The sequence below is a fragment of the Gymnogyps californianus genome, chromosome 28 (genome assembly GCF_018139145.2).
Source record: "Gymnogyps californianus isolate 813 chromosome 28, ASM1813914v2, whole genome shotgun sequence".
Taxonomy (NCBI): domain Eukaryota; kingdom Metazoa; phylum Chordata; class Aves; order Accipitriformes; family Cathartidae; genus Gymnogyps; species Gymnogyps californianus.
In genome coordinates this window covers 5,912,077-5,936,136 of record NC_059498.1, presented here as the reverse complement: position 1 = coordinate 5,936,136, position 24,060 = coordinate 5,912,077, and the positions used below count along the sequence as shown (strand labels likewise).

General features: G+C 54.7%; 1 protein-coding gene across 1 annotated transcript; it reads right to left on the bottom strand.

The window, feature by feature from the left end:
- Positions 1–4,061: 4,061 nt before the first annotated feature.
- SOCS7 (suppressor of cytokine signaling 7) lies at positions 4,062–23,726 on the bottom strand. The gene is given in 13 exon segments (XM_050911817.1): positions 4,062–4,113; positions 4,416–4,573; positions 4,932–5,067; positions 7,934–8,062; positions 11,292–11,460; positions 11,895–12,025; positions 12,861–12,962; positions 14,014–14,118; positions 17,366–17,430; positions 22,840–23,033; positions 23,036–23,295; positions 23,298–23,606; positions 23,609–23,726. Coding segments are annotated over 12 exon segments (1,839 nt in total). The 3' UTR covers positions 4,062–4,113; positions 4,416–4,452.
- Positions 23,727–24,060: the final 334 nt, after the last annotated feature.

Sequence of the window (24,060 nt, the reverse complement as noted above, 5' to 3'; positions counted from 1 at the left end):
AGCAGCTCAGGTGGTTCCCACCCTGCCCGCAGCAGGTCCCACCCAAACCAAGCTAAGGATGAATTTTTTTTCCCCTTCCTTTGGCCCCAAGGAGGTCGATGCTGAGCTGAAAACTTCCATGCGAGAAAACTGTCCTGGCTTATCCGAATTTCACGGTGCATGAGCGAGCCAGGTCACTCCCTACCTTGAAGGAGGCTGCAGGGAGAGGAGCGGGGGCCCTGCACAGAGCAGCCGGCTCGAGCAAACCGTGCCATGGGATCTTGCCAACCTGATAACCAGGTACAACACACGGCTGAAGGTTGCACCCATCCAGCTGAAAAAGCATCATCTCCAGCCGAAAAAGGAGCTTTTCCATGGGTACTTTCTGCACGTTGGTAGTTTTTATGGTCCGTTTCATTGTTCAGCTGCCTCCGGCCTCTGATATAGGGAGGACGACGGCAACAACCTCTGCAAAATTCAAGGTTGGACAAAGGAGGCTATAAAAAAATTTTCCAAATCAGCAGGATGAGAGCACCCTCCAGAACCAACCTACAAAACCATTCCAGGCAGGATACAAACATTAGGTGTTCCTCCCCAAACAGGGATGGGGATTCACTGGCAAGACAGGACCGAGCCACCTCTTTGAGATCTCACCCGTGTCCACGAAGACCATCACCCCCTCGGCAGAGACCCCTCTGCCTGCTCCACTCCCATCCAGCCTTGAAACAAAAGCTCTGGACCTTTTCCACGCTCAAACAGCAGATCAAGTCCCTCCCTCCCCTTACACCTCGATGTGAAAGAACTCTAGGAACAGCTTTATTTTAAATGGATTTCAAGAGAAGGCTGTTAACTACAGTTAACCTTGGGATCTTATCCAGCACTATTAGCCACAGGCAGCAGGCTGGCCCTGACCACGCTCCAGCTCCCCTGCCTGCCTTGGAGCAAGGAGAGGTGGAGCAGGACCCTGGGAAGGCTGAAGAGCATCTGCCACCTTCACGGCAGAGCTGACCCCACCACTCCTGGGGGTGCAGATCGATGGCGGGGGGGGGTCAGGTCTTGTGCAGCTACAGCTGACACCAAGCACATCGGCGTGACACACTGGTGTCCCACCATCCCCTATCCAACACCCCTGAGCACGTTTCCTCCGTCATTTCAGCTCCTGCAGCCAGATCCACGGCCTCGCTGCTGGCCTCAATTTGGGGAGGGCTGCCCCCGCCGTGCACAGGGTTCAAGTAACAGCAGAAGCACCGGCGGGCTGTTGGGAGAAGTTCTCCCAAGGACAGTGACAGCCGACCAAATAGATGTAATTCAAGTATTGCCCCTAAAGTCTGGCTGCTTTTTCAACAGCTCTGAAAGCCGCAGAGCCGCCCCATCCACCCTCACGGGGAGCTCTGGGGGTACGCAGGGAGCTACGGGGGTACGCAGGGAGCTCCCCGGAGGGGCAGGGGATGGAGTGGTGCAGGATGGCTCTCCTGACCCACCGCAGAGCAGGGTTGTGTGTTTTCACTCCAGGCAAGCCCAGCATCGGCAGGACAGGCTCTGCACCGATTCCCAGTGCCTGGCCAGCACCAGTTTTCCCTGGCCTGCTCTCCAGTTCAGCTGCTCTCCCTTCCCAAACCCAGCCTGCGCCTCTCCATCCCAGAACGGGGAAGGAAGGAGGGAAAATGCTGTCGCTACCATCACACTAGGGAGAGGACTGGCTTCTCCCCAGCTTCGGCAAGGGGAGACTCACAGCTCCCCCATTTCACGCATCCCGCAGGCCATCACCTATCCACACGCACCGGCCCACGCCATCGTATCCTTGCCTCCGGGGTCTCTTTTTGGAGAGAAACTTGACAGGAGACACATGCACCAGGCAAACTGTTCTTCGCTGGCACGGAGTTGGACACTTCAGGTGTCAGACCAGGCTTGGCTCTCAGGAAAATTCTCCTTTCCAGCATACGGATAAGTTGGAAGATTCAAATCTTCAGCACACGGACAGCCGAGATGCAGCAGGGCCACGTGCGCGGATATTCGAGTTTCACCTGCACAAGTACAGATGCTTTTTCCCCCCCCCCCAACATTCGCTCAACGTGCTGTGCGTTTTAGTCGAAGCAGTTGCATTTATTTGCGGGCTCCGCTGATAACTCGGTGCGAGCTGTACGTCTACAGCCGAGGGGAGGGAACGCAGCGGCGGCTGCGGAGGGATGAACGCTGTTCCCCGTGCAGAGGAGACACGGTAGCTGTAGACTAGATTAGCTCCAATTTCACCAGGGGTCAGGATATGCTGTTCAGCACGTCTTGGGGCAGCTCCCCCTTCCTGATAACTACTGCCCCAACAACGCAACACAAAGTCAGTAGTGAGTAGTGTCCGATGAGGTATTTCTACAGATTTTTGAAGCTTAGTTATTAGTTTCATCTGGAAGCCAAATCTTTTTTAAAAAACATAGTTTTTCTCCAAGACCAAAACTGAGGCCAGAGGTGATGGTGAAGAAAGGGAGGGCAGGATTTGTTAGCACCCTTCGTAGCAACGCTTGGCAGAGGCAGACAATCAGAATTTTTCCAGGCTGCTTTAAGATCCACACAACCGTGTCTAATTCAAGGACATAGATCATTCTGCAGGGCAAGACCAAAGTCCTAGCAGCTCCTGAGTGACTGCAGCCGGCTCACAGGGCACCGACCTCAGATCCAGAGACCCGGGCCACACACAACATCGCATTTTCAGATCACTGCATTGCAGGATGGAGAGTTTCCTTCACTCGGGTTGAGAGCACAGGAACACTTGCTCGTTTAAATACAGGAGGAAAGATGCTTCTCCAGATTTCTCAGCATCGCTTTGGGGAAACTTTAAACTTCACCATGAAATGCAAACTCTTTGCAGTTGCTGCAGTGGATGAAACAGCAGACCAGGATTTGAAGGGGTGGGGTGGGGGTATTTCAGCCAGTGCCAAGCCCAGAAACACACAGCAAGAGCTACCACCTCTCTCGGCTTTACTGCTTCTGAAGTGCTGTGGTTCCACGGACATCCCACGGAGAGGAAGAAGCAGCAAGCAAGCTCACAGAGATCAGATGCCGTTCCAGGAGAACCCTCAGTTATCTGCTTCTTGCTCCGAGTCACCCCAGAGATGCCTCTTAATGCCCCAGCATCTCCTGATCCAAGATCCTTCACAGCTCAACAGAAAGCCACTTCATTCACAGCTTCTGGAGACAGCCAGAGAAAGGCTAAAAGTGCACGTCCCATGGCTCTGCAAGACTGAGATCACTGTAGCAAGTACCTTTGGTCCATGGACTGCTGCAACGTTACAGCAACAGCTTTGCCACCTTCCTTCCACTTATCACAGGGGTTCAGCGAACCCTTCCAGTGTTTGCTAAGGGAACGATGCCTCCTCAGAGGAGCAGCCCTTGCTCCCCAGTGCAGCAGCAACCATTCCCTTCGGCAGAAGGCTCCACGACATCCAAATGGCTCGCATGCTCTTCCTTCCTTGGGCCCAACTTAAAAGCATACAGGACCACCCTGCAAATCCAGTTGCAAAGCTCAGCTGCCCAAGACTAGGTTTGGCCCTCTTCTCCCAAATCCTGGAAAGCAGGGAGCTGTGCAGCTGCCCGCTGTTCAGAGCTCCATGCTCCCCAGAGGTTATTCCACATAGCTGCACATCATTCTGGCTCAGTCTGCCTCCAAGCAGCTCTCTGGCTGCATCCCCTCTCGGTGAGGACCAAAGAACAGTCTTGCCATAATGCCTGGAGCAGATGATCTTCCTAGAGAGTCCCCTTCTCTCTCCCCACCTTGAAGTTTCCAAGGGAGGATAATAAAATTCAGCTGATCATAAGACAGTATTTCTCATGCTGAAAATAAAAAAAAAAAAAAAAGACGACATCAAAAATAAAACTTTCAAAAAATTGTAAATAGTGCCATGACATTCTTTGTTCTGCAAGGAGTCCGTGAGCTGGGCTCAGCTGTCTCCGAGACCCCTCTCCCTCAGCCAGGAGCCGAGGCTCTTGTTCCCGTCCTGCTGTGCTTCGTAGGAGTCTTGAACCCTCTTCTCTGTACAAAAGAGCTTGAGAGCAGAAGCGGCACCGCAGAAGCAGGCTTCACCGTCGCGTGCCTCTTTCCCACCACAGCCTGATTTGGGCTACAGGATGGCAACAATCAAATTCCTAGTGGGGAAGAGAGAGGGGAGAGGGATCAAACAGCCCACTTGATGTGGCAGGATCTGCCCCAGACTGCAGCCGGTTTGGCACGAGAGCGAGCACAGGCTTGTGTGGGCACAAATATGCACAAGAAAGTAGCAGAAGCCTTGTTCCCCTCCCAAAGGAAAGCCGGGCAACGGTAAAAAACCATGGAGTGAATAGCCATGACTTCTTCGGGAGGGTTTTGTGTTTTCTTTGCAATCAGAGGGAACAGAGCAATTTACGTTTGACCCCACGGGCCGGGGCACGGACCAGCGGCACACACGTACCATCAGTGACAGCAACAAGATGGGTGAGGCAGCCTCGCTACGTGGAGGATTCGGTCTCCTGCTTCTGTTTGGAGATGAGCTGAGCTTCCTTCAGCGACAGATACACCTCCTCCTGCGGGTCGTAGTAGTAGAACTTGCGGATGTAGGAGATCAGGGGCCTGCGGAAGGAACGGACAGAAGCTTTAACCCTGAGCCACAACCACGCCAGCCTCCGCAAAGGATAACCAGAACCTCTCCCCCAGCCCACCCAGCACTGTCACCTCCAGCAGGAACACCAGCCTGTACCCCAAGGCTGTGGCATCGGCAGATAACACCTCACTCCTGAGCTGGTCACCACTCCTGCATGCATCCTTACACACCACAGGACATTTATTTTGCTGCCCCAAGGCTGAAGAAGTCAACTGCTCCCTCCCAGAGCCCTTGCTGCAGATACAGACGCCTTCTCACCGCCTGCTGCGGCGAGGGTCAAGGAGGAAACCAGAGAGACTCATCCCCAGGCCGGTCCTTGAGACTTACTTGGGCAGCGGGAGGTCGGGGATGTGGTCTATTCGGACCAACTGCCTGATCCGAAAGCGGCAAAGGTGCTGAAGGGATTTGACATTGCTGAACCTGGAGACTGGATACAGGAGCTGGACAGGCGTTGGAGGGAGACCTTTGGAAAAAAGCAATATTGGAGACAAGTGTTGTATTAGAAAGGAACGACTACTGATTCAGAAAGGAAAAGCTGGCTCTTGGGAACCGGAGCTCTCTGCAAGGTTGTGTCCGACACCAGATCTCCCCAGTAGCCCACCGGGCTCCGGAGTCGCTTGGGACCGGGCAGCCAAACCTTCCAGGGGTGATAACCCTTTGGCTGCCAAATATCTCCAAGCCTTCCTCACAAGACAACAACAGTTCTGATGTCATGGGGTGACTGTGGAAAAACAGATCCCGGGACACTGAAAGCTTCTAACCATCCCCCTCTCCCCAGACTAGCAGACGAAGCATCACTTTATACTGAGAAGCAAGAGGCTTTTAAAAGGATGCAGAAGAAAGCCAAAGGAGAAGGCAGGCAGCATGACCAGCACGTAGGCTTTGCTCTGCACGACCCTTTGGGTAGTTCTAGCGAGGCGTTAAAAAGCTGGGGGATTTGGTCCGCTCAAGCTGTGCCAGAGTTGCTCATTCTTGGGGTCACGAGGCTGGGCACAAAGGCAGAGGCGGCGGCAGCTTCGCTCGAGCCAGCTCCCCACGCAGGGAGCAACCTTGCAGGGCTGAAAGCGAGTTGCATCCAGCCGCCCCCCCCGCCCCACAACCTCCTCCTCCCCCAAAGTTAAGAGCAACAATTGAGCCCACAGAACCGAGAGGTCGGCAGAGCACCAGGAAGGATCTTTGGGAGCTGGGTTCATTCACAGCACAAGGTTTTATCTGTCTTTACAGAAGGATTCAGAGCTAGTTACACTCTAACCCCCTCCTGCTGGCTTGTCTCTGAGGGCAATGGAGTGAAAGGAGAAAAGGGAAAGCTCTTCACACTAAGATGGGCTCAAAACTGCTCCAGGCAGCTCAGGAAGCTGTGAGCCAGCTTTTGAGAAAGCAAAGAACAGCAATCAATTGAAGGCTGGATTCTCCCCCCGCTCCTTACTCTCCTACCAAAAAGGAATTAGCCTCTGGGACCTCAGCCAGCAACTACAGGGACGCAGCACGAGCTCCGCACGCTGTGCTAGCCACATGCCTCGCTGCCAGGAGCCAGATGTGAGCTGGAACCAGCCCCCTCCTCTGAGCAGCCCTTAACATTTCAGCAGGAGAACAGCACTAACGAGCACACTGGGGAGATGCAGATCCTAAATGTTCTCCCGCTAAAGATCAGGCATCAGTGTGAGACTTTGTTTTTCAAGGATCAAGGCGCAGCGGACTCTAAGAAGCGCCCAGGTCTAATGCTGCACCCGGATGGAGAGGTGCAGGACCCGGAGCCAGCAGCACACAGCACAGCTGGCTGGCAGCTCAGAGAGGGGACCAGGCAGCAAGGGACTCCTCAGCAGGCGCACAGCGTTGTTTGGGGGGGGATATTTTATTTTTGGATGATATTTTTCTAGAGCAAGTCCTTTCTAAGGTATTTGGCCTGGAGTCCTAAGCCCTCAAAGCCCTATTCTTGAGAGGAAGAGATCTCAGGATCAGGAAGGTAAAGTATCTTTAAATTGAAAGGATTTTTTGAAGGTAGGGTACCATTGCAAAACCAGCTTTACATCCCTCTCCTCCCCAAACCATGGCCACATTACAAATCAGCTTTCCAGTTATTGGCGGCGTCTGCAGCAGAGGGCAACACTGAACAGATCTGGGCTGTGACTCCAGCGCTGCTAGGAACCCTGAAGAGGGAACATCCCATCCCTCCTCCCCTCCAGCCTCTTCTAGACCAGAAACTCTTTGGGCCAAATCCTCTCCGTGCTGCAGTGCCACGGAGAGGTCGCTGTCACCATCAGGGCCTGCAGGCATGATGGCAATATGGACAGGGAGCAAATTTACTGTAATTTCACTTGCAGATTTACTGCAACAATCCTCACACTCTTCTCAGTCCTGCCTCTCCCTGCTTCACTGCCGCCACCCGTCTCACCACGGCAGCGTTCCCATTCCTGCTCTCTTTTGTTCAAAGCATCACCACTCACTCGCCCTCCAAATTCTGTCCCCCACTGTTGCCCTATCACAAGCGAGGGACATATTTGCCTATTTGGCAGACTCTTCCCTTCCTTTGACACTGGATTTTTTGGCTAGCTTTCTGGCACACTGGGACAGATGAGCGAAAACCAGAAAAAAACAAATAGATACAGAAGATACTGGTCCAGTTGCCTGCCCAGATTTAGCAGGAGGGAGATGTGAGCCCATTTAAGGAACCAGAGTTTGATGGATGGGGAAACAAGCACTCTGCAATCCTAACAGCACGCAATCAAACATGCTTCAACAACGCTTCACTAACACTCCCTCCTTGCTTGCAAGCACCTGCCTGTTGATGGGCTCTGGCATCACGGTCCCCCAGGGACTCTGAATCTACAGTATCTATCGCTTGAGGCTCACTTTGAGCTCACACATGGAAACGCTCCCACACGCTCAGCTTAACGTCTCTCCCTTTGACAGCCCCAGGTGGGTCTCAGCTAAGGGAGAACTGAGAAACTACAAAGCATGGAGTGGTTTGTAAGAACAGCAGTACTGACACTGGGGGAGGGAAGAAAGCAGAGTTTTAGTAGCCAAATAATTGCTTGTTGAGGGAGTAGCTTTCCCGTCTCCAGCTCCATTTGTCATAGTGTGAGATGGTATCATGTTTCCATACTCCTGGGAAGAAAGGTTTGGGAAGTCTCCTTACCACCACGAGTAAGTGGTGCAGCTGATGAGTGAGAGATCTGCTCCTCAGGATCCTTCTCAGAAGTCAGTGGGCAAGGATGCAGACCAGGGCACTGAGCGCAGCAGACCAAACCCACATTAAACCGGCTCTCTAGGACAGACCAGCAGCTAATTACAGAGCAAAACATCGCCCAGACTCAGAGCGGGAGACTCACCTGGAACCCTGGATCGGAGGAAGTAGAGAAACTTCCCGTTTTTGGAGTGCATGATTGCTCTCTTTATGAACTCCACCACAGACTGGCAGCGGTCTTCAAACTTGGGATGGCACCACAGGCTGAAGGTCCCTTCCAACAGAACAGAAAAGGTTTCGCGTTATAGGAGCACTGGTGGCAAGAGGAGACATTTAGTCACGAGTCTGATGTTCTCAAAGACCAGGTGAACGCCCCAGGCTGACTACTACTTGTAGAGCTGGGACGAGGCAGGGCGCTAAGAGGAAACGCCAGTGGCACCAGCTTGTAAGGATGCTGTTCCACTGGAAGCAGTGCTCTCCAAGAGCTGAGGCTACGCAGAAAGACACGACAACGTGACCACTGTAACCCAAGCATGGCCACAAGTCACGCTTGCCTGAACTTGTAAACAGCCTGCAACGACTGCTGGGTCTAAAACTTAAACTATCAAAACATGCTTTAACAGAGCATTAGCAGATGCCCCTGCTCCTCCGCAGTATCCCATCAACAGCACTCCCAAAGAAAGCTAGCGCATCCGAGCAGTTAAGCCCCCCCACAGAGGCACGTAAAAACAGTGATGCAGGTGCTGAAGTCCTCTTCTGCCAGCCCTAGGGCTGTCAAGGATCACTTATTTCAAAGCAGGCATGAGAGCGACTTCACGTTCTTGCCAGCTGTTTCAAACACCTTAATTCAAATCACCGTCAAGCTAGAACCAGGCTCAAGACACACCGGCACAGCCCTCCCTACGCCGCCTGACCCGACGTACGCATTGAGCTCAAGTGGCAAACAACGAAACCGGAGATGGGCAACACAGCTCAAGTGGCAAGCAATGAAACCAGAGATGGGCAACACAGGGAAAGCAGGCCTTCTAACCTGTTTACAGATCTCTAAATATGTTAAGTTTAAGCCTCAAGTCAGATCAGTCTCGCCATCTCTTTGTGCTGCAACCGGACCCCCCCTCCTTGCACCAAAATGCAGCCGTTTATCCCCCCTTACTTGCCAAAACGCTGCCTCCATCCCCCTCCAGCCCCCCTGCATCTCCCTTTCTATCTGCAGATTTGTCAGTGCTCCAGCAAGAGCCGACACAGAGCGGAGCTTCACCAGGAGGAGGAAAACGGGAAAAACAAGGGCTCTGTTTAGGACGGAGCCCATCAGGAGCCAGACCCGGGCTCATGCCTGCAGCGGGGCAGATTCCAGCGGGAGGTGTGTGACACCACCCGGCTGCACAAGCACTGTAACCCAGAGCTGGAAAGGCAGCGGAATGCCTTTGAAAACACCCTGCATCCAGGTAAAGAATGTGTGCTAAGGAGAAGGGGTAGCCAAATCAGAGGTACCCAGGACATATTTCAGGCCAGGGATTTTTGTGGAGCAGGTCCCCCAGCAGCATCCCAGGCTCCGCAGCACCAACGTGTTACAGAAAAACTAGAGGAAGCAGCTCTGCAGGATGTCCAGCACTCACGGCTTTCTATAGGGTGGACAACAACCAGCAATACAGGGGCTATATACAGCCCACAAAATTGAAAACACTCCTCCTCTCCCCACAGCTAGGTCTGGTAGGCTTTACTGGGAAAAGATACCTCTCACCCCTGCCATGGGCCAGTTGGGGAGCAATGATCTGGGTTAGCACCTGCTAAACATCCAGGATCAGCAAGCACAAAAATAAGTAATTCTTCTTGGGAATCTTGGATCTGAACGAGCCCTTAAAAGCAGCCAGCAGATGTAAAGGACAAAGCACAAACACCAGCCTCCCCAGCCCGCCTAAAAAAAGACAAAGAAATTCTGGTTTCTTCCTCTCATCTACCTGAAACCCGAAGGTCAAGCATTTATCTCTTTACCATTCCCCCAGCCTCACCATTTGTCATCTTCATTGGTTTATCGAAGTGCTCAGGTCTGCAGTTTTCCACGCTGCCGCAGCACACTCAGCAGGAGGCAGCCAGTCCTGGGGGGAGCACAGGGCTGCCGACGCAGACCGAAGCGCTGCACCCAAAAATGAAGTCCTTGATGTGGTGGCATGGCTGGGAGCACTACTCTAGGGAAGGTGGCAGCACCAACCTTCATCCGTGCAGTGAGAAGGACAGCTTCAGGAAAGGGAAGGATACCTCGCTAAGGCAGCTCCGAGCACAGACATATCCCGGCCCCAAAATAAGAAACCAGACCAGCAGCATGAGAAGTTTGGTCCAAAGCTCGGTTATGAAAAAGTATCCACTGCACAGGCAGCCTCACATCTCCTCCAGCTGCAAGAGCTTCTCATAATTTCTGTAAGGACAGGGTGATGAAAATCCTTCCCTCTTACGCAATGGTCAGGGACGGGGGAACTGGCTCTAGCTGGGCTAGAATTAATGCTGGGGCATCTTTCCATCAGAGGGGCTCAAGACCAGAACTGCTGCCAGGTTTCACTAGCAGAAGTGAAAGAAGACAACAGTGGCAACCCTGGGGCAAGGGCAAAAAGGAGAAAAATATGAGCTTTGCTCAGAAAGGTTGCAAACCACTATTTTCTGCAGCAGGTTGGCAGGGAAGCCTCTGAACCCATTATTTGCAGGCACATTTAATGACAGGGCTCTATAGGCAGCTGTTATTACAGCTTGCCCAGTGGTTACGGGGCAGCTTCCCCCCCCCGTGCATTGAGCCTCTTGGGCTTTTTACTCAGCCTGAGGACAGCTGTCTGTACGAGGGTTCAATACAGAAAACCACACGTGAAGATGAGCAGACAAAGCGTGTGGGCAAGGTGAGAAGCAGCCCAACGCAGGAGGGCGAGCGCAGCAGGAAGAAAGGGCGCGAACGGCATGCCAGGAGTTCTCGGAATAAAAACCCACCATGGTGGAGCTAAAGCCTCAGCCTGGGACCAACTGCAGCTGGTACCGCTGCTGAGCATCCCTGGGACAGGGGGGGAGAACAAAGCAAGGTGATGAGCCGCGACATCAAGAGATCACTTCTAATTTGACAGGGAAATAAGCTTCATTTTGGGAAGCACTGACAGCTACAAATGATGGCTCTTGCTGTACATCGCATCTCAACGACACGGGATCCCAAAGACCTTGCCAGCATCATTTTTTTTGAGTCCAGTTTTCCAAAGCAAGGCCTCAGGATAGGCACAGGGAACTCTTGTATTCCCCAATTTTTCAGAGTTAAGGGGAGTTGCTGCTTGAGGCACAAGAAGCAAAGTCAAATGCAGCTTCTAAGGCCTCTTGCAGAACCTCAACACAAGAGCGAGGACACATTGCTGCTGCTCCCCGTCTTCTGCCAGCTCTGTGCCCAGAGCACTGTTTTGGGACCTTGAGATCAGACTGGTCCCCAGCCACAGGCCTCTGCTGTCAGCAGCATCCCCAGAACCGCCCGTGGCTCCTACCTCTGTAGTGCTCCATCCTGGTGTGATGGGTGATGCCCTGCGACCGAAAGCTGAGACTCAGGATGTAACGGGGGTCAGAACTGTCTCGGACCAGAAAGGACCCATCCGGCTTCCCCTTCAGCTTCATCTCTGCGTCCTCCCAGTTCATCGGTCCCCAGTACCACCCGCACTAGGAAAAGAGACAGCCAGAACGTCAGCAGATGCTAGCAAGAAAGATTTTATCAGGAACCAAACACAATACGATTTGCTCTTGTTGTTAATTCCCTTTAAATGCCAAAATGGAAGTGCCTGGTTGTATCCACCCAGGAGTATGGATGGTTGGGACTCGTTGCTCCCGGATGAGAGTGCACCTTCACATCCCTTACCACCCAGAAGTGGCAAAAGCACAGATGAGACTACGACACCCCTTCCATCCACAGCAAAACGCTTTCCTAGACTCAAAGACCTCGGTGGGAGAAAGGCAGGAGGTTTTTTTCAGTCCTATCCTAATCTTACGCTCCCAAGTCTGTAAAAGGGACGATCAGTCCCCAAAACCAGAGCCTAAACCCGCAGCCTTTTCCTTCTGGCTGCCACCACACCACCCCCCCACCACGTTCCCATTACCTTCTCCAGCTCTCGCAAGCTGGCTGCGAAGCTGCTGGAGTCTGGGCGGTAAAGCGGACACTGCAGGTGCGGGGCGGGCTGGCCGGGCATCGCCTCCATCGGCCTCAGCGGGACAATCCGTGGGAAGGCATCTGCAGAGGGAGAGACAGCCCGGGCCACGGTCACCCGCGGGGAGCTCACCCCAAGGACGAGTCGCCCCGTCCCCCTCGTACGGCTCTAAAGGTGAGGGCAGCAGGGGCAGAGCGCAGCGTGGAGGAGGAAGCTGGGCTGACCGATGGAAGGACAATGTCCTGGTGAAGGACAGAGTGGGAGTCACTACCTGGCTCTTCCAAGGTGGCTAACTCAGTGCCTTCACCTGCTATTTCCTTATGCTAGCTCGGAGGGAAGGCAAGGGAAGTGCCAGGCGGCACAGACTGGAAGGAATGAACGCACATCCTGAAAAAGGGGCAGTTAAAGCCCTCTGGGTCCTGAAGGAAAAGGAAAGCAAAAGGGCAAATGCACAGGAAACATCCTCGTGTGCTGTTCAGTTGGACTGCACGCCAGGCTGGCTGTCAAAGCTGGGGCTCCTGCGCTGAACCCTGCTCCCGCGGCTCTTTCCGACATTGCTGACACTCATTAACACGTTATCTGACACAGCGCAAATCGGGGTGGGCTGCGCTTCTGCTGAACCCAAGAGGAACCAGAGAAAACGGGAGATGCTGAACTGAGGATAAAAGCTGGGGCAATCACGAGCTTCAGCAAAACAACGGTGGGCAACAAGAGCCACACCACACGGAAACCAGAGCCTTGACACAACAGTGCCTGAGCACTCAACAGCGTAGGACTGCGTGTCCCTGAGCGGGCGACGCAGGCAGCACCGTTGCTGTGAAAGCCTGAAACGCAGCCTTAAAGTTTACCAAGAGAACCCCCAAAGTCCAGAGATTCCTTAAGGAAAAGCCAGAGCCTTGCTGCTAAAGCTAAGCTGACCTGGGGCATGGGGCGGAGGAGGCGGAGGCAGAGGGAAAGACTGCAGGGAGGAGCCCATTGGACCCACTAGGACAGATGTAGGCAGCGTCCCACTGATATCATCTAGGAGAGAACAGAGGCAAGAGAGATTCAGAAAACAGGAAAGCGAGCGAGCTCTGCGCCGGCGAGCGCCTGACAACACGGCCCGAGCGAACCGGCACTGGGTGCTGCCTGGAGAAGCGAAGATGGAGCTTCCCATCGGCAGCTCACCATCCTCCTCTCGCTTCTGAGCGCGGGTGGGCTGCTGCCGCTTCACACCAGCTCGGAGCCTCGCACACACACACATGCACGCTCACACGCACTCCTAGAGTGAAGGAGTCCGTTTTCCAGCCCAGCTAGCTCCTCGCATGCAGCTTGCGGCACAAGACAGGCATTTACAGGAGATTTCACAGACCCGGCACACTGGTGCAGTTTAAGGTGCTGCTCGCTAAGGCTGACTTTACCCATCCTAAGGCTGACTTTACCCATCCTAAGGCTGACTTTACCCATCCTAAGGCTGACTTTACCCATCCTAAGGCTGACTTTACCCATCCTAAGGCTGACTTTACCCATCCTAAGGCTGACTTTACCCATCCTAAGGCTGACTTTACCCATCCTAAGGCTGACTTTACCCATCCTAAGGCTGACTTTACCATCCTAAGGCTGACTTTACCCATCCTAAGGTGCTCCTGCTCAAGAGGAACCTCCTCCAGAGGAGGATGTAGAGCAGCTAAGCCAAGCTCCTGGTGCAGCAGCCTCCCAGGGAGCCTCCACTTCCACCGACTAGAGAGCACCAAAAGGAACTGGCCTCGCTAGGCCACGGGTATGAAGGAGGGAAAGTTTCCAAAAGCAGCAGAAATGCTACGAAACCAGCATGTTACCTCCCACCTCACATCGCTCCACCACCGCCCTCCCCTCCTGGCTGATCTAAGAGAAACACTGAAGCTTTCAATGAACAGCAAAAAATCCTCTGCCAGGGAAGGGTGAGCAGGCATGGTACGGGGTCAGACGAGCAGGCAGCGAGCCCGCTGCCGGGGACCCTCAAGACACTCCTCCGCCGTCCCTGCAAGGGCAGACGGGCAGTTCCTACGCTCCCGTAAGGATGCACGGCAAAGGACGCTCTCCAGGACGGTACCTAGCAGGCTGAGGCTTCTTCGTGGTGGAGGTGGTGGAGTCGGAGGGTGAGGGGAGGTCAGTCCTCGCTGCGAGATGTCCACGTCCACTAGTGACACTGTTTCACCTGAAGGTCGGTGGAGCAAGACTGTTAGTATTGCACCTTCTCCGGGGCATGCAGAGGCCGAGCGCAGGGAGGCAGGGGGAGAGGGGAAGGGGCAGTAACCTCTGCAGGGTTTGGAAGACGATCTCATTAGCTGTTTTCAAATCGAGTTTCCCTGCTGCACCGCTTCGGAGGCATTGATCAGCTCTGCTACCGCAGCCCAAATGTCAGGCAGAAGGGAACGACACTGGTACGTGTGCCTGAACCCCTTCTGAGGCCAGTACCAGGAGGACGTGATGAGGAAGGCACTGCGAGACCTTTTCAGCACCGAGTTCACGTATCAAGCAGAGCTCATCAACGGTGCGCAGCGCTGGCACTTTGTATAATGTTTGGGAAATGGTTTCACAGGTCTGTGTGGCACCCGCTGGCACAGGACTCTGAGATAACACTCCTATTAACGCCAGTCTGAGTTTGCCTACAAATGCCTTAGATGATCAAACAGAAATACTTTTTACCCCAAAGGCCATAAGGGTACCAGCTCTTAAAATTAATAAGAGGGAGCTGGACAGGCTTTTACATTAAATAACTGAAATTCACTGAAGCCTAAAGGCTTTGGATCCAGGATACAGGTTGGGGAAAATAACGACACAAACTAAGATGTCTAACTTTAAACCAGAAAAGCTTAAAATTAGTCTAAATCATGGGAGAGAAATGAAGCCACCAAATCAAGGTCAAAGCATCAGCCTCAGTACTGGACTGATAGAGAGTCAAAAGGAAAACACCTAAATCCCAAAGAGAGACCCTCAGGGGTGCTACCACAGCCAAGGCATTTTTTTTTTCAAAAAAAAAAATCAGTCTAACCAGGCTCTGATGAACCACCAACACTGAAACCAAATCACCCCGAACACCTGAGACCATGGTCTCAAGGACAACAAAATCTGGCTGCCTTAGATTTCAATTCCTGTGGGCAGGGAACTCCCCTTCTGCTCCAGATACCGTACACGGCGTCACCCACCTCTCGGTAAGTACCTGACAATGTATTTACCATGCATTACACAGGACAATATTGACTCAGCTTCCTTCTGCTTTTCAAAGCCCTGTCTATTAATAAGCAACGTTAAGAGGAGTATTTAGGGTTGGTTATTATCCGAGGTACCTTCTCCCTAGGGGACTTATGGGTGTGAACGCGCACACATGCACACAGCCACTCTTTCATTTCCACACCCTGAAAATAAAGTGGCTGGGCTGCATTCATCTCGTACAAACAAAAACAAGAGACAACCAGACTAAGAGGGGTTGCAGTAACTCAGCTTTCAAATCCTTCCCAACACGGCAGGAGCTGCAATGGCAGGCTGTGGTGGATTTACGGAGCCAGCACTTCCGAGAGGCACCCGAGTAGAGGGCTGGAAAGGCGAGGACAGCCTTCCCAAAGACCTTCGCTTGTCCCACACACTAACCTGAAAGCAAATCACCAAGAAACTCATGCAAGTTGGGCCAGGCATTTGAATTCTGTCCCTCTTTGGTGGTCCCAGTCTCAGAAAATCCCCTATACAGCAGCCATTAAAGAAACAGAGACCTCAGCAGCGTAAGCCTGGAGAAGTCAACAACAAACTGAAGCAATTAAAATCCAGATACTCGCTTTGGGGACACTTCCATGGTCTTCTGCAAAGGAAAAACTCCTACAAGGGCATTGCCACTATTCCACTGACTGGCAAAAAGTGACATAAGTAATTTTAAAAATAGTTAATAGGATAAACTAACAATGAATCAAATCAACCTCCCAAATTTAAAGCACAAACTTGTCAACTCCAGGTTCTCCTCTGTAGTTTCTTTTGAGGAAAAGCAGCTCTGCACACACATCCACGTACCCCTATCACCAGCACACAGAATTACGGTTTTTATACTCACCACTTCCCCTAGCAACAGCTGACAAAGCAGCAGAAGCAGCTTTTGCTTTCACCAGCCTTGGTTTGCTAAATAAACGCTCATGACCCTTAGAGGAAGCCAGTCGCATCACGCGAGGAGCACATCCTCTGCATGCCGCCCCGCTCTCGGGACATCGGCTGAAGGGATGTGGGAATGGAGAAGAGAACAAGCACCACCGCAGCTGAATTATCCCCAAGCGACTCCACTTCTGCAAGAACTGAATGAGCTACCATAAACCGCAGGAGCAGATCAGAAGCTTCCAGTTATTAGTTTCAGGCAAGTCGAATGCTCTGCCTTGAAGGTCACTTCTCTGAAATTTAAACCCGTTCTCAGAAAGACTTCACCACTGCTCTCCAAAGAGGGCTTCGCCCTACTCAGGAACACAAACCACGCACCAGCTCCTGCACCGAGCTCTCCAGCCGCTCTCTGCTATCAAACACCTACACCAGCAGCAAGAGGAGGCTTTCAGCTCTACCCACCGGCTTTTCCTACGGCAGCTATCACTACACAATCACATTTTGATTCCTTTGCTCTTCAATAAGACCCTCCACATGAATTTATTTTGAATCTGACCTTCATAACAAGCCACATAAAACCCCACACAGCTGATAAATACTCACTTGTGACCTTAGATTCCTACTCATGCAAGTCTTGAGACAGGATTCTCCCAAGGAAGCCCCAAGCCCTGTGGCTAGGACTGTTTTGACTACGAGCCCACACCACAAGAGGCACATGACCGTGAGTAGGAGCTTTTCAGTACTACAGCTTTCAGCCGTCCGCGGAGCAGCACTTCCCCCTCGCACCATTTATAACCTGGCCAACTTCCCCCCCCCGCCAGCAGAAAAAGGGAAGGTCAGAAACCAGCAGGACGTGGGGAGAGGGGGGAAACGTGCAGAAGAAGGTAGTGCTCCACAAAAGAGATTTCAATTCCCATAGCTGTTGTGCAGCAGAGCTGCTGACGCTGGCGTGCGGACCAGATGGGAAGCGGGGCTTGGTCTCAGGCCCTTTCAAATCACGGGAGGGGAGCACCGAACTACACTTGCTCTATAGGGGATTTTCCAAACCACTTGAATGCAAACAGCCCTGCGCGGAGGAAGGACCTTCGCCTCCGAGAGCACAACTCAAACTTGCGTTTCAACAGGAGGAATTGCAAAACGCTGACGTGCAACAGCCACGTTCTTTACAGCTCCTCTCGTTCAGGGTTTGAGGCCAAGCAGGACAGAGGGACTCTTCGCAGAGATCCCCGTTTGCAGGTGGAGGCAACATTCAGCGTCTATTGTTAAGCACACGCTGCTCTTTTCATAGCAAAAAGAAACGCCACACTGTAAATCTTTCAAATCCTTACCTGTGAAGAGGGGGCTGAACACAACCGGGGAAAAGGCACTTTGAGTTCTTGTCAGTCTGTGTTTCCTATTGGAAAGAAGAAAAACATCGTTAGTAGAGATGGGGAGACCTGGTGCATCCCCACAGAAGAAAACACCGTTTGATCTTCTCAAACCAGGAGAGCCTTCACCATTCTTTACAGAAGCTCGAGACAGCTCAATGCCGTGTGTTTATTCAACTCCTAGAGCAGTGCTTTGGCTTAAGTAGGGCAGTCAACCAGTAAAGCTAGGTCTCCGTCCTGCTACGAAGCAAATCTCTAACTAGGTAATTAATAAAGTCTTTGGAAGCAAAAACCCCAAGCAAGTATGGTAACCGGAGCCAAGAAGCTGTTTCACAACAGACGTCACACTATTTCTCTGGATCAGGCATTGCCAAATGCCTCCGACAAACAGGTTGGGTCCCTGCGCAATTAGGGGTTGTGCCTAGAGCGAGCGCATCGAATGCCCTCGCGCTGCGTTTGGAGGACGCCATCTCCCCAAAGGGTTTCAAAACGCAGGCGAAGGGTAGGAAAGCTAAACTCGGAGCCGTCGAGATGGATGGAAACAGCTCAAAATGCACCTCTGATGAGGACCCAGGAATACCAACAATTCCTGTGAAGCTTGCTTTCCAAACCAGCAGTTTTATAACGATGCTGTAGTCAGCCCTGTGCTCTCCCCACACAAAACCACTCCTTCCAGTGCCTTCCCTACTGCAATGCTAAAGGGCTTTATCCAGATCTAGCAAGAGAAAATGCTGGTAAACTGAGGCACGAGTATGGCACCCCCAGGACTTGAATCCATGGTTGAGGCAAGTAGAGAAATGCGTCCCTCATGCCAGAAACTCACTCCCACCTGAGAGGAGAGCATGAGAACAAAGCTGAGCACAAGCGCAGCTCTCGTGTGCCGCAGCTTTGACAAAGGTCTTTCCAGCATCCACAGTACGTCGTGCAACGCCCATCCCAGCACTGGGCAGTCCGTATCAGTCTGCAGGTCTGTACTGGGTCAGACAAGGTCACTCCAAGTTAAATAACGCAACTTCACTGTGCACTGGCCAGAGAAACTGGTCCCGTTGCATCAAGGCAAGCGACTGCATCACCGAGATCTACAGGAACTCAGAGACCAGCTCTACTCACCACCCAGAAGAACACCCCACTTCCACTGCAAGCAGGCCGTTACAGGGCTGACACTGCTCCTCTTGGACGTCTTCCTCACTCTCCAGCCTCCCCCCGGCAAGTGTTTGACCCTGAACCTTAAGCCCGTCTTCTGCTTCAGACCCCAGCTCTGCTCGCAGCCTCCTGCGAAACCTGGACAAAGCTTCGGATAAAACCAGCTCTGAGCAAGGACTGCCGCCCTTCAGGAAGGATTGCACTGAGCAGATGCAACTCAAGCACCCTACACGGAGAAGAAACCCGAGCTCCGGTCTCATATTGCCGTGCACTGAAGAGCCCTGGCAGCGCAGAGCAGATGGGTGCACCCTCAGCACCCACCCCTCTCACAGGGCAGACCAAAGGCTTCTCTCGTTTGTGTCCAGACACATCACTGGGTCACACAGCTGTGAATAAATGTTTAATACGATAAGTCTGCAAATAAAGATACTAAGAACACTCATCATCCTGATATATAAAACCCCATTAAAATGTTTGGAAGTGTTTTCATTTTAAGCCTCTCGCACCTGTTTCAGGGTTGGATTTTTGACCCAAATTATCAGCCACACATGCACACAAAATTACACTTCTGGACTAATATCAACTAACCTCATAATATAGTAACAGCTCTGTTCCTACCCACTAAGCCAGACGGAAAGGAGCACTGCTGGCATTTTGCTGTTACCAAAACAGCTACATTTTATGCCAACATTTTACAGCCATCAATTTCTGAGATTTCTCATTTCTAGCAAGCTCACATCAGCAGCAGGGCAAGAGCAAGAAACGATTCACATGGACTGAATCCTCCACTTCCCAACTCAGTCTCCACCAAAACAACGTACTTCCATACTTCCTCCTCCTGCCCTCAAGTTGTGCAGCATCCAAACAATGCTGAAACTCACGGAGAAGTAATTACGTGTGACCGGTACCTGAACGCTGCTGCATCAGACCAGCGCAGCTCTGCAGAGCTGGAGAAAGCCAAAGGTGGACATTGCTGTGGACACATTCTGCACACAAAACTGGGAAACCCCTCGAGCTCCAGCAAATAAGGATTTTTAGGGTCAGTTACCCACCAGTTCTGCCATAGCTGCGGCTACTGCCTTAGCGGTCGGCACTTCCCACAGTGCTGCCTTCACTCATCCCAAGGCACTGTCCTCTTAACACTAAGGCAAGTCTTACCCGGCCACCCAGGCTGGCTACGTGCTACTTTACGCATGTAATAATATAGAGACATGTTAAAAAAACAAGGTCATCAATACAGCTAACTTACAAGACTGGGGTACCAACCTGGCAAGCAATCCGCAGCAGATGCCGGCCACAGCTCACGTATGCCTGCACCGATCCATCTGCAGAACCGGTGCCTAACCCCGTCCCCTTTCCCTCCGATTACCTCCACAGTACTGCTCCCAAAAAGGAGCAGATTCACTGATACGACCTTTAAATATCAACACCCAGGTCCCGGGTGAGAAGCCGCACGTCGGTATCTCCACATTTAGTTTCTTAGCCTCTTGCAGCTCAGCAGAGCCCAACTATTGATTTTAGATAATGGGGCTTGTTTCCTTCCTAACTGTTGCTGCAGGCGGGAGGCAAAGCTGCACCATGCTGCCTCCAGGACCGGCAGCGTGATGAGAAGCTTGGGCAGCAACTCCAAATACCAGGAATTCTTTTTTTTTTTTTTTATTAAACATCCGCAAGCAGCAAAGAGCCGGACTAGATAACACCCACCGCAGACCAAGGGAGCACCCTTCCCCACCAGCCCGCAGAGAGACTTGCAAGTCAGGAACAAGAGCTCGATAGCAAGCAGAGCCAGGAATTAACCCAAAAGTTGCTCTGAGCTCACCATCAGCCACGAGTGACTGCAGCAGCGACTCATGGTGAACACCAGATCCATCCTATATTAACGGGGGCCATACGTTGGGAGGCAACAGCCTCCAGCTCTTAGCAGAGCCAAGGAAAGGTTGTCCCCCGCGCCCTCAGTCAACCAATGAAGACGGGTGCAAAGTAGCAGACAGCATTCACTAGCGTGGCATTAAGTCTTGCAAAAACCACGGCAGAAAATCGAGTCACTGCACTACAGTCTCCAAACTCAGGGACCAGAGCAACTGGGAGGAGAGGAAAAGAAAAGCAGCATCTGCTGAGGCCAAACATTCACTTCCCAGCAAGCCCAGCATAGCTAAATTGCGTCTAACCTGCTCATGAGAGTATGGGCATCCCAGCATCCCGAATCACTCGTCCTCACTGATGAGAGCAGGGCCAGACCTCCGGGGCCAGCAGACACCGTCCCATCTCCCGGCAGGAGAGATGGCGGCACCAAGCACACCCACCCTGCACCCCGCATCCCACCAGCATGGGAGCTGCGCTCCACAGGAGCAAAAAGCATCGCTCAAATAATCCAGCCCTCGTCAGCAGGAGGGACTCCGGGAACTGGAAGCAGCAAAGTCGTCCCTGAACCACAAGAGTTGCTGCATCAGGCACCTTGAAGTAACCTTTGTTAAAATACCGCCTAATTAATGCGGCGGAGTTGCACGACGCCAGAGCACGAGAAGTGACCATTAAACTCCCTGACCAGAGGGAAGACCCGGGCAGCGATATAGTGCTTCTCTGCTCCCAACCTGCTAAGACACAACTGCAACTCTCCACCGCCTAATCCCAGCGCTGAGAGGTCCAGAGGACTCCTCGCTCTCGTCAAGCGCAAGGACCGAATAAACCACAAATCCATTAGCAAAACATTATGTCATTACAGGCAACTCTGCTCGCTACCGTTTGAAGCCCATTTAGTCATTTGCGGGAAATGAAGCCGTTTCATACAACGGCTTCACCACCCCACGTGCAAAAGCGAGGCTCCTCGCGGGCACACGAGCTCTGGGGAGGACTCAAACACCCTGATCAGCTGCAGGGCTGGGGGCTGACACAGGAGCTGAGGCTTCCCCATCTCAGAAGCCATCCTCTGCTTCAAAGGGGAGGTAATTTTGGCCCCCGCTACAGCCCGGCTGCCTTTTGGGCTGCCGAAGTGCCCTATCACCACAAGCCAGTGCTGCGGGTCACGCCTGATCCAAGGTCAGCATCTTCAGAGCAAGCCTGGAGAAAGTTTCCTGCTTGCCCATCAACAGGTCTTCAGCTCCACTGAGGAGACAACACACCCCAAAAGCCTTACACGAGGTTAATTAACCCCACGGGGAGAAGACCGTGCTGTAATACTCAGAGTCCATTCAATGCTGCTCCTGGGCTGGCTGCACAGCCTCTCCCTGCCTCCTCCATGAGGAATTTCAGTTCTGCTGCTGGAAACGCTACAGAAAGTGGTTTCTGGAGCACAGGAGGCCAACCCCAACCGGAGCCTGGGCAGCGGGTACGGATCAGCCCTTTACCCTCCCCAGCTGGTATCAAGCAGCTCGTGTCTTCTGCTGAAACACGAGGCTGGAGCAGGGCGAGCAGCCGAGGGGTGTCGGAGGCGACGGGACAGGGCTGAGGAACAGGGGTGGGTGCGCGGGGTCCGACACCAACAGATCCCAGGATTTGTCCCTCCAGCCTAACGCGCGACCCAGCCAACCTCTGGCTGCCAACGCTTCCTCCGGCCACGTCCTGCCACGGAGCATCGGGAGAGCAGAGGCCCCGCGCAGCACCCACCACCACCGAGGCCTGAGCCTGACTGCGACGCTCACGAGCCTCAGGAAATCATTCTGCAAGACACGGGAGGGCGAGAGGAAACACCAGCCCCTTGGGTCTCAGCGCAGTGTCACCGGAGGCCGCTCCCGGGGCACACCACTTCCTCGCTCAGCCGGTGCCTGCAGCATCTTGGGGCTCCACCGGCTCCTCCGAGCCACCCACCACCTCACCGGTCCTGCTCCCAGACGTTTTTCCGCTATCCCCTTTGCGGATGCAGGGCCCAGAGCAGTGTGTTCCTCCTCCGCCTGCCTCTCCTGGGCTCCAGCTGTGCTCGCGACCCCGTGTGAAAGATGGGGAGCTGCTCAGAAGAGGCCTGAGCCCAGCTCGGAGCCGATGGACAGCCACGGTGCCCATCTGCAGGATGGCACCCATGCCTCGCAGTCATCCTCCACCTCCAGCAAGGCATCACGGCACTGGCACCCCTTCTCCCCCTGCACCCCAGGGTCATGCTGTTGCACACCCAGCTTTCACACCGTGCCTGGCACCAACCTGAGCCTCCCGGCTGCCACCAACACAGGCAGCAGCTCCCTGCAACCCCTGTCCCACCACCCCAAAACCACTCCACCGACACCCCCCCCCCCCCCCATGCTCGGACACCCCCAGGCTGGGGTGCAGTCCCCCCCCCGGGCTGGGGACCCCCCGCCCCGTACCTGCCCGCCTCCTGCTCTTGGCCGCGGCCCCCGCAGACGTCGGTCAGGCTGCCAGCCGAGGCGGGCAGCTCCCCGGTGCGCCGGCCCTCGGTGGTGGTGGCGGCGGCGGCGTCCCCGGTGGCCGAGCCGCCGCTGCAGCTCTTGGTGCGGAAAAGGCGGCTGAGGCGGATCTTCAGCGAGCCCTTCCTGGCGCCGGGCCAGCTCCCCCGGGGGCGGCGGGCGGCTGCGCGGGGCCGGTGGCTCCTCTGCCGGTGGCGCGGGCGGCTCCGCGACCGGGGGAACCCGGCTCCTCCTCGGAGCAGCTCCCGGCCTCGTCGGGCTCCAGCGCCTCCAGCACCAGCAGCGCGTCGCTGGTCTCCTCGGCGGCGGGCCCGGTGGCGCGGCGGCGGCGGGCCGAGGCAGGGGCAGGGGCAGCCCGCCGGCCCTTCGCTCCCAGCCCGGGCGGCCGCAGCCCAGCGCCGCCAGCTGCAGCTCCAGCCCGCCCGGCGGTGCGGTCCCCCACCTCGCCGCCGCCTTAGGCTCCAGGGCACAGCGGTGCCGCGGGCAGAGCAGCTCGCCGCCACCGCCCGCCGGGCCCCCGCCACCGCCACCGCCGCCTCCCGCCGCCGGGCCGCCCTCCTCGCCGGGCCGCCCCTCCGCCGCGTTGCGGAACACCATCAGCTGCGGCGGCGGCCGCGGGCCTCGCAAAACCCCGCCGCCCGGCAACGCCGTCGCCGGCAGCCGCCCACCGCCGGGGCCCAACGGCCCCGCGCCCGCCGCGCCGGTAACGGCGCCGCCGCCGCACCCGCCTCCGGCCCGGTCCCATAGCCCAGCAGGCGGCTGAGCACCCGGTAGGAGGCCGCGGCGGCCGCCGCTGCCTCCCCCTCCCGCAGCTCGGCACGCTGCATGGCTACGGCCGCCGCATGGCGGGACGGGCGACGGGCCGGACCGGGCCGCCGCCGCCGCCCTCACACGGCCGCCGCCGCCGCCACGGCTCCCTCCCTACTCCGCGGCGACGGCCGCGCGCCGCCACGCCCCCCCACTTCCGCCGCCGGCCCCGGCCCCGCCCTTGCCCCCAGCCACGCCTCCCCGGCGGCTGTAGCCACGCCCAGTGTTGAGGCCCCGCCTCCACGTGGAGCGCGGCCACGGGGACCCCGGCCACGGAGCCCCCGGTACCCATGGGCGGACACGGCGGCGGGGCGTGGGGGGAACACGGCTGGTGGGGCCGGTGGGGCAGCCCCG